General features: G+C 51.9%; 2 protein-coding genes across 3 annotated transcripts in view; one reads left to right on the forward strand and one right to left on the reverse strand.

Annotated features, from left to right (window-relative positions):
• M1AP (meiosis 1 associated protein) overlaps nucleotides 1–5,942 on the forward strand; it is a gene marked incomplete at both ends in the record, with an annotated part of 52,066 nt that extends 46,124 nt beyond the window's left edge. The window contains 4 exons of the mRNA XM_084234830.1: nucleotides 3,129–3,335; nucleotides 4,778–4,909; nucleotides 5,413–5,424; nucleotides 5,781–5,942. Coding sequence (XP_084090956.1) covers nucleotides 3,129–3,335; nucleotides 4,778–4,909; nucleotides 5,413–5,424; nucleotides 5,781–5,942 — 513 coding nt within the window. The remainder of the gene's footprint in view (nucleotides 1–3,128; nucleotides 3,336–4,777; nucleotides 4,910–5,412; nucleotides 5,425–5,780) is intronic.
• A 1,431-nt stretch (nucleotides 5,943–7,373) lies between these two features.
• On the reverse strand, nucleotides 7,374–9,781 carry DOK1 (docking protein 1; the record flags this gene model as incomplete). 2 transcript variants are annotated; one of them, XM_084234326.1, is made up of 5 exons in its annotated part: nucleotides 7,374–8,180; nucleotides 8,430–8,614; nucleotides 8,812–8,905; nucleotides 9,072–9,371; nucleotides 9,695–9,781. In XM_084234326.1, 5 exons carry the CDS (start codon nucleotides 9,752–9,754, stop codon nucleotides 7,374–7,376), a joined length of 1,446 nt encoding a protein of 481 aa, XP_084090452.1. The 2 variants fall into 2 exon arrangements, with proteins under 2 accessions (XP_084090452.1, XP_084090453.1); XM_084234327.1 differs by lacking the exon at nucleotides 8,430–8,614 and having other exon boundaries at nucleotides 8,164–8,180; nucleotides 9,695–9,754.
• Between the last annotated feature and the right edge of the window lie 327 nt (nucleotides 9,782–10,108).

Consider the following 10,108-nt stretch of genomic DNA (forward strand, 5'->3'; position numbering starts at 1 on the left):
GATTCAACAGAGACAGAGTGGGGAACAGAACAGGCAAACTGACTGAAACACGCTGCTGAGGGGAACAGCGGGCTAGACAGGAGAGGTCTGGTGTGCCATGTGGGTTGCTCCCTGGCCGGGATTGAACTCATGCTGCAGAGGCTGTGGATAGCTTCATAGTGCTGTGCTTAACCCCTTGTGCCACCAGGGAGGCTCTACAATTGTTTATAATATTCCTCTATAATCCTTTTAATTTGGGTAGGGCTGTAGTGATACTACTTTTATTTCTGATCTCAGTAACTTGGATATTCATTTTTTCCCTTGATCTGTCTATCTAAAATCTTGTCAATTTTGTTAATCTGTTTAAAGAACCAACTTTTGGTTCTATTGTTTTCCTACTCTCCATTTAATTTCTTTCCACTTTAGTATTTTGTTCGTAATGTCCTTTCTGCTTGCTTTAGATTTAGTTTGGTCTTTCTTTTTCTAGTTTCTGAAGATGGGAGACTAAGATTTTTTTTTCCACATGTCCTTTTTATTTTATGCTATTTTATTTTGAAGTTTTATTTATTCATTTACACAAGAAGCGGGGTACAGGCCAGATGCACGGTAGGGTGAGAGGGTTCACCAGAGACAGAGCGGGGAACAGAACAGGCAGACTGACAAAATACACTGCTGAGGGGAGCAGCGGGCAAGACAGGAGAGGTCTGCTGCACCACGTGGGACCCTTGCTGGCCTGCCGGGATCAAACCAGCACTGTAGAGGCTGCAGACAGCTTCACAGCATGGCGCTCAACCGCCTGCACCACCAGGAGAGGCCCATCACATGTCCTTTTTATTTTAATAGAGAAATTTTCAGCTACAGATTTCTCTCTAAGCACTGCTTTAGCTGTATTTCATAAATTTGGGCAGCTCAATTTATTTTCTGATTTTCTTGGTGATTTCTTCTTTGCTTCATTTATTATTTAGGAGTTTGTTTAACTTTCACATATTTATCAACTCCCCAAATTTCTTTTTGTTATTGATTTCTTTTTTTAAGAAAGATTTATTTATTTTATGCAAAAACTGGGGTACAGGACAGAGGTGTTTGGGGGGGAGGTGAGAGGATTCACCAGACATGGAGTGGGGAACAGAACAGGCAGATTGACTGAAATACACTGCTGAGGGGAGCAGAGGGCGAGTTAGGAGAGGTCTGCTGTGCCATGTGGGTAGCTCCCTGGTGGGGGATTGAACTGTGCTGCAATGGTTGTGGATAGCTTCATAGGTTGCATCTTAACCCCTTGCACCACCAGGGAGGCCTTGTTATTGATTTCTAATTTCATTTCAATGTGGTTGTAATGATTTTAATCTTTTTAAATTTATTGTGGCTTATTTTATGATTTATCATACGATGGGTCTTAAAGAAAGTTCCATCTTGAAAAAGATGTATAAACTGCTGTTTGGAAGGTTGTTATCTGCCCCTGGCCTCCATTTTGTGAGCCAGTACAAGAATAGTACAAAGTTTTTCCAGAAGTCCCATCCAGAAACTTCTACTTATGTCTCATCATTTAAATTTAGGTCATACATCAATCAGCCCCTAGACCAATCACTGAAAGACTGAAAAATGGATAGAGAGCAGGGGAAGGGGGAGGGGAGGTGGCAGTCAGAAAACCAACAATGGCAATCATACCAACTTCTTCATAGCCTTAGAAATTAGAAATCAGGGCAGGGGTAGGGGAGGATGACTTTAGGCAGGCTGATCTTGGAATACAGCATGCTATTCAATTCTGCCCCTGTCTATGCCTTTCCAAAACAGAATCTGACCCTGCCTCCTAAAATCTAAGTTCCCTGGCACCTTCTATAGCAAAGTCTCTAACCATAATGCCTTTTCACCTGCCTTCTGGTCAATTCAGCATCTAACTCATGCTCCAATCTTTAGATTAGCAAATACATAATCTAAAGTACTCAGCAATGATCTACAGTCATTAAACATTGTTGCATCTGAGGACCCCAAAGGCACCCCAGAAGACATCCCCATGCTAGTGTTTCTTCTCAGCCTCCAAGACCTGCAATACCAGTTAACCATTTCTACCACAGGTACAACTGACTGTTCCAACAGGTCAATGCATGTTTCACTGTGGATCCTGGACTTCAAGTCTCTGCTGCCATTAAATACTGAGCAGAAAGAAGTTAGAAATTCAGGGCCCAAAATATGGGCCTTAATGTTCAACTTCCCTACCTCTTGCTTTCCCAGAATGCTTTGAAAACTGCAGCTAAATTAATATTTTTTATCAAACTCTAATAAGGATGCAGTTGTCTCTTTTCCTGCCAGAAGTTTCTGCCAATCTCTCTATAAATCAGCCCAGACATTTTAAAACATTCTGTAAAGTCCTTTCAACTCAGTTTCTCCCCAGTTCTCTGATAATCTGTACATCAAGTTACTTTTTTTAAAGATTTATTTATTTATGCATACAAGAGCTGGGGTGCAGGCCATAGCTGCGGGGATGGGGGGATGGGGACAGGAAGGTGAGAGCATTCACCAGAGACAGTGGGGAGCAGAACAGGCAGACTGACTGACTTACACTGCTGAGGGGAGCAGTGGGCAAGACAGGAGTGGTCTGCTGCACCATGTGGGTTAGCTCCCTGGTCTGGGATCCAACTCGTGCTGCAGTGTCTGCTGATAGCTTCATAGAGCTGAGAATTAACCCCTTGTGCCACCAGGGAGGCCCCTATCGAGTTACTTTTGAGAGACCTCACTTGTGTCTGCATATCAGTTCTCTTTAACAGAATCTTGTCTCAGAATCAATAGATTCAAATTCTAGAGGTCATAATTTTTCTGTGTACAACAAAAGATTCTTACTAATTCCACGAGGTAGCAGGCATGAATTTCTATATACCCCCCATCTGGGGTGAACACCTATTTGAGTTCAAGGACATCTCTTAACTTGTCTCTACATAATTAACCCTTTTGTTAGAGGGAGAACAGGGAGAAAGAGCAGCACCTTGGGGCACTGATGGTTCAGGCAGTAAGTCCCTGCCTCCCAAGGCCAGGGTGAAACAAGTAGGCCTTCCCCAAACCCGCAGAGGAACTCAGGGAAGCCTCAATTGGGACTGATCTTCAAAACATGCCTAAGACTAAAGATGAACGAGCATCTATATGTGTCCTTTTTTCAGAAAAGAGAATGGTTGCTGTTGGCCAAAGGGGAGCCCCTGAGCGAGGACCACAGCCTGAGAGAGGCTGCTAGCACCTTCTATGTGATAGCACCATCACGCTCTCCCACTCTGCTGGTGAAGGCAGTGGCCACAAGGGAACTGATGCTACCCAGCCCCTTCCCTCTGCTGTCCGAGGACCTGCCTGATGACAGCCTTAAGACTGTGGAGGCAAGTGGAGCCCAGATCTCACGGGACAGATAAAAAGGGAAGAGAGAATGGAATGGAGAAAGGGTTGAGGGAAAGGTACAAGCCTGTGAAGGACTGAGGATCATCTTGGTGGGGCGTGAGGGGAAGTGGTTCCAAGTGTGTGGTAAGAGGACATAGAAGAGGGCCTCCCTGGTGGCGCAGTGGTTGAGTGCTGGGTTGTGAAGCTGCCTGCAGTATCTGCAGCATCGGTTCAATCCCCGGCCCCGACCCAGTTCGATCCCCGGCCCCGACCCGGTTCGATCCCCGGCCCCGACCCGGTTCGATCCCCAGCCGCGATCCGATTCGATCCCCAGCTTCAATCCCCGGCCGCAGGGTGAGGGTCCCCAACATGGCGCGCAGACCTCTCCTGCCGCCCGCTGCTCCCCTCAGCAGTGTACTTCGGTCCTTCTGCCTGCTCTGCTCCCCGCTCTGGCTCTGGTGAATTCTCTCGCCCTCCCGCGCTTCTGACTGTACCCAGTGCTTGTATAAATAAATAAATAAATCTTTTTTAAAAAAAAAAAAGAGGACATAGAAGAAAGTAAGGCTAGGAACTGAGACCTAGCAAAAGGAAGTAAACGTGTGCATGATGGTGTGCTCTCACGGCTCTTTCTCTGCATTGTGTGTGTGTGTGTGTGCATGTGCGCTTGTGTCTATTTCTGTTGGTTGAGGAAAAGGTAGCCAGTGGAGATGCTTGGAATAGGAAGGGGTTCAGAATAAGGCTCAGATGCAAAGGAAGGAACAGCTCTTAAGGTCATTTTCTCTCCCTGTCTCCTCTCTTCTTGGATCTGGATTCTCAGATTTCCTCTGCAGCTTCCCAGGCTGAGGGTGGGAGGTGGGCTCTGACCAGGGAGGACTGAAGCCATGTTGCTGCAGGATGGTTAGCTTATGTGCAGAGGACAAGCTTGGGATTGTGCTCTCGGTGGGCACGAGTGGCCATGGCTCCCTCAGCGTCTCACTTTGGGGCCAACGGTTCCTGGCACAGGATGTTGTGGCCGGAAAACCTGACTGCTTAGGAATGCTGTGCTCGTGTGTCCTCTCGTTATGCTCACCTCACAGGCTGAGGACTCAGTGTATTGAAACTGAGCACCCCCAAGCCATGGGCATGGCCTCCCTCACAGTGTGCATGGACATGCACACCCGCGTGCACCCCTGCTAGCCCTCTCCAGCCCCTCTCAGAGCCCCGTGACACACTTCTGAGGGTCAAAGTGTTCAGTGTCTCTAGCCACCCTGGGTTGCTCCCGCTTCAACACATAGCTCACTAGCATTCAGACTGGGGACCAGAACCCCCAGTGGGACACACATCTATTTCACGGCTCCCGTGAAACCCTGGGTCTGCACATCTCCTCCAGGTATGAACACAACTTGTGTTCTGCAACCCAGAGTTCCGAGTTCTTTGATTTAGTCTCCTCCTCTCTTTTCCTCAGAGCCTGCTGGATGGCCTGGAGCTAGAGCCCACCTACAACCCCCTGCAGGTTTGGAGCCACCTGTATTCACACTTGAGCAGCACCTTTGTCAAGCCTCCAGGGAGGCTCTGGGAGAGCAGAGCTCCAAGAAAGGTACAGCTCCCCTCCTTACCTGTCCTTCCTTACTTCCCTCCCTCCCTTTTATGCTCAGATCCCAGAGAGCCTTCCCCTGCTCACCCCAACTCTCCCCTCCTCCAAGGGAATAGCCTTCTGCCTGGATCCCCCCCAAGTGGAGGGGAGAACCTGGCCAACGGACCAACCAGGGAACAAAAAGAATGGACCTTGCCCTAGACAAAGGAAGTTACACCCCTACCTGGTAGGGCTTTTCTGCTTGAGCATTTACATATGATAATGTTTAGGTGTCTTAATTGTAGTGTTTATGATACCTTGTTAGTCATGTAATAGACCATTGTCCCACTAAGCAAACTGGCTGCACTGGAACTTCAACACAGCTTTCTCTTTGAAAGAAAAGGCTAAAGGGAAGTTAGAAAAAGAAAGGCCCCAGGGAAGGGAAATTAGCATTTACTGAACACACGTCATTTGCCAGGTTTTGTGACAGTGCTTTCACACGTGTTTTTCTCATTTAATCCTCACAGCATCCGTGCAAGGTAAGAGAGGCTGACCAAGGTAAGTAGCTTGGAGACTAGGGTTGAAAACAGAAGAGTAACTAAAGGTGGGGTTATTTTTATAAGATCCATATTCTAAAATACTTGGGCTTCCTTTGCCCTTTTTAATCCTTTCCTAGTTTCTCAGTCATGGAACCTTTAGAAAAGCTCTCACTTTGTCTTAGCTAAAGTCACAAGAGAATGTTTACCAACCACAGTGACCAGAGCCCATGACATGTTGTTAGCTGGTGGGCAAGCTAACAGAGGAGAGATACTCAGCACTTTGGAGGCTGGAGCCCAGGGGACTCCACCATCACCACCCTGGTCTTCAGAGAAGGCTTTGTTTGCTTTCATTGCAGGCTGGGCAGTTGCTGATGAACCGAGTTCGAGCCACAGTTGCCCCTCTGCCTGTGACTTTAGCCACTAGCAGAGCCCCCAAGAGGCCAGCTGCCAGCAAAATTTCCTCGGAATCCTTCTTCCAGCCTTCGGAAGAGGAGGAGGAGGAGGAGGATCAGGCGTAGGATCTTCAAGGCCTAAGTCACCAGCACCAGAATCCAGCTGCCTCCTCAATCACATCCATGCTAAGGTTCATACAATGGCTTTCTGTGGTCACACTTGCCTTTCACTCACTTAAGCCTCTGTGAGTCCCAGGTGACGGGGAAACTGCCTTCCCCTCCTCTGTCCTCAGGGCTGCCACCACCCCACTCCTCAGGCCAGGAAGAGACACACCTGAGCCTTTCCCTTCTCCAATCAGGTACTCTTGTTTTCTTTTGAGTCATTTGATACTGTTAACACAGATGAAGATTAAACACCCAGTAAGCCTCCATCATTGTTAAGCACTTTCCCAGCACCGATTTTCCCCCTGTAGCTCTGCGTAAGCAGGTAGATGATGCCAGGTCACCTTTGGTACACTGGGCCTCAGGAGACAAGGATGAGGTTTTCAGAACTCATGAAAAACAAACAGGACTGAAATCCAAGCTTCATTCCAAAGCCCTACCCTTCTCACTACGCCCACCACACTGTAGTTCCCTTCAGACTCCAAAGAGAAGAGTGGTTTGTGCTCAGTATCTCCCTAGGACATGTGGGCTTATGCAGATGGGGGGGGGGGGGTTATAGCTAAGAACAGGGGAAAGGATGAGTTGGAAAAGACCTATCCCCTCCCTAGTCCCTCTCCATCCACAGAATAACTACCGCTTATAAAACACTTAATCTGTGCTTCAAGTTGCACTAATACTTGAGAAATTTAACTTCTTTCATTCAACATCCCTGTAAGGTAGAGCCTGTTAAGTTCTCCTATTTTACAGAGGGGCAGGGGGAACTGAATTATTATATAACTCTCCCAGGGTCACAGAGACAGGGTCAAGCCCAGGTGGGCCTGAGTGGATAACCAAGACTCTGAATGACCATTTTGCTCTGCTCCGCTCCCCTCCCTGGGGTCCCTTCCTCCTTCCAGAGCCCCCAACACATTCCTTCTGATCCCCTCCACACCCACCCACCCGGCACACTCTGCCACTGCGTCCCCTTTGTGACTATTCATACACATAGACCCACAGACCTCTGAAACCCAAACTGACTTTAATGAGGATTTTTCAAAAACTTTAATATATCTCTGATAAAGAACAATGCAGGGCTAAGGATCTAGGAACAATCCAGCATCCCCCTATAGCCTCCAGACAGGCTCCTCTAATTATACTTAATCTGACCAAGCACCCCTTTCCACAGACCTGGTCCAACAATTCTCCATTCTTTGAAGGGGGGGGGTGTTGCCCTCCCTAAAATTTATCCCTCAGCTCCTGCCATCTGTCCAACTTGTAGAACTTCTCGATCATTCTTCCCTTGACATCCCTGATCCCTCTAGTCCCCTGGCCTGACTCAGGCCCCATCAAGTCCTCTGGTTCCAGTGTCAGCTCCCCATGGTCCTTCTATCAGTGCCCACAGTCTTGCCCTGCTTCTCATGTGGAACCCTCTGATTTGACCCCAATCCTGTCAGTCCCTGCTCTAGTGAGCCCACAGTCCCAATTTCCTGAGGCCCCACTCTTCTGGATCTTGCTGTACAGGGCAGTGTCTGAACCACTGCCTTTGTCGCCACTGCCCACTGGAGTGCCACGTTCAGAGAAGACCAAACCCTGGGGCTTGGGAGCTGGGAGGGGCTTTGTGCTCCGAGTGGGTGGCACAGCGTAGTCATCAGTGGCAGGGTTGTAGGGGAGCTCATAGCCTTCCTCCTTCATTCGAGCCTGGCACCACCAAGCATCCCTGGGCTCCTGAGGCAGATCATAGAGGTCCCGCAGAGTAACGGGGGCCTGGCCCTCAGGTTCATCATAGATAGGGTCCTCTTTGGGGTCCTTCAGCTTGGTGTTCAGCAGCTGCTGCTGCACATGATCATACATGTCCCAGTTGAAAAGTTTCTGTGCCCCCTCCCTTGCCCGAGTAGAAGTGCTGTCCAGGGGGTCTGAGTATAAGGAGTCCTGAGAAGGGCCTGGAGGAATGCGAAGGGAGTCTAAAGGTTCTGCATACAGGGCTGGAGGGCTGCCCAGGAGCTCCTGGGGGCCAGTAGAGGAAGCCAACTTCCCCTCTGCCACTTCTCCGTGGGAATCAGCTCTGAGAACAACATCCTGCCCATGACCAGGTTTTCCTTGGGCCTTCTGCCGGTGGATAGCAGTCTCAACTGCCTGAAAGATGTCATTTCCCTGTGCAGTCTGGAAAGTGAAGGTCCCAGGGCCAGAGGAGCAGCGACGGCCTGCCTCAAAAGAGAACATGACCTGTAGAGGGTGTGGAGAAAAATATATTACCCAGGGCCATAGAGAAGATGAGTCACACGGCCTGAACTAGTTATGTGAGGTCCAAAAAGGAGACTACCTGGGGAAGAAGGTAGGTCATGAGGAAGCAAGGAAGGGTTATTCAAAGGGCAGAGAGAGCTTCCCTACCTTTCAGGCCTGGCCCAACCCCTCAAAGCTGCTGGACCCAAAAAGCCAGCCCTCCCTGACAAACCCTTTCCCCCATCATCACACCTTGTCTCGGCCATAACGACGCAACAGGGTGTACGGCCAGGAGAGGAGGGGCTCCAGGATCTGACTCTGGGCACCCATAGTCAGGAGAGTCAGTTTCTCAGCCTCCACCCTCAGCACATAGGAGCCATGCAGGCTGCATCGCTCAGCGGCTTCTGTTCTCTGCACGGTTACCCAGAACTGGGATCCTGGAAAGAATACACAATTGGTCTGGCACCTGGACGGGACTGGGAAGGGTTGAAGCGGCAGGCTGTTCAAGCACTCACTTAGAAGCCAGCTCTCAGGCGCTTCCCACTTCCCCATGGGTCCCTGCACCCTCTAAGTCACCCCTTTCCCAAGGACACCCTTTCCACCCCATCCCTTTCGGGGCTTCTCAGAGATCTACCTTCCCAAGTGGGGCTATACAGAGAGTTCTCCAGCATCTCCAGGGCAGAAAGCTTGGGTGGGCTGTCGGCAGGCGCCAGGGCCCAGCTGCCTTTCTGAGGTAAAGAGAAAGTATCACAGACCCTGTAATTCCCTCAACGCGGCTCCCAGGACCCGGGCCTGTCCAGTTCCTCTACCGCGGTAACTGCCCCCACCCCGCATCACCTCTTGGGCCCAGGGCGTCTCGTCCCAACCCCTAGCCCGCAGCTTCGGTCCCCTCACCGGAAAGGCATTTCGGCACAAAGCCTGCACCCAGGCAGTGCTGGACGGTGCGTCCGCTGCCAGCAGGTGCGAGCGCTGCGCGGTGTCCAGGCGAAAGGCCGCGGCGCCGGGCTCGGGGGGGCTCTCCACAGCCACCGGGGCCACGCTCACGCACTCGGCCAGACGGATCACCTTGCAGTCCAGACGGCGCGAGCCCCCTCGGCCAGCTCCAGAGCTCGACCCCTTGTGATCAAAGAATTCGAGTCGCGCCACGCCGTGCGGGCTGGCGGGGTAGAGCACCGCCCAGGTCTTCCTCCATCTCTGCGGAGAGAGCGGGAGCTGGACGGGGAGCGGGCAAGCCCCGGCGGCGCGGCCGGGCAGGCAAGGGGGACGCCAGCGGCTTTCGCGTCTAAGACTTGCGACGCGGGGCAAAGCTTCCTCCAAGAGGCCGCGGCGCGGCGCCCCCAGGGCCGGGAGGGCGTACCCTCTCTGGAAGGTGCAAGGCAATTTCGCGCGAACGTCACCGAGCTCTCCAGCCCCGAGCGCCGCGTCCCAAGCCGCTGCCCGCCCCCGCCCTCCTCTGGGTCCTGTCGCCCCCCCGCCCCCGCGCCTGATGGGGCTCGGCGACCTCTGCCCCCGACTACCTTGGTACCGAAACGCTGACTCTGTATAAAGAGAGGCCCCTCCATCACCGCCCCGTCCATGGCCCCCGGCGGTTCCTTCCGCGCTTCCTGGCCGGCCGGGGCGGGGGCGGGGCCGGGGCGGGGCCGGGCCCCCCGGGGGCGTTCCCGGCGCGCCTCCCGCCCCCGCGCGCCGAGCCGGGAGGGAGAGGAGCGACTAGGAAGGGGAAGGGTCCCCAGATCACCTCGAGGCCTCTGCCCACTTCCCGGGGGCGCGCACATCTCACTGTCAAGAGAAACTTGGTGGCTTCGGCCCCGGGGCTCGGGGGCCGCGTGCGATGTCACACACCCGACGTGACATCAGAGTGCAGGGCGTGACATCACTTCGAAAATGCCGACGGGCATGCTGGGGCTCCGGAGGGGCCACGTGGGCGCTCG

The sequence above is a fragment of the Talpa europaea genome (genome assembly GCF_964194135.1).
Source record: "Talpa europaea genome assembly, chromosome: 6".
Taxonomy (NCBI): domain Eukaryota; kingdom Metazoa; phylum Chordata; class Mammalia; order Eulipotyphla; family Talpidae; genus Talpa; species Talpa europaea.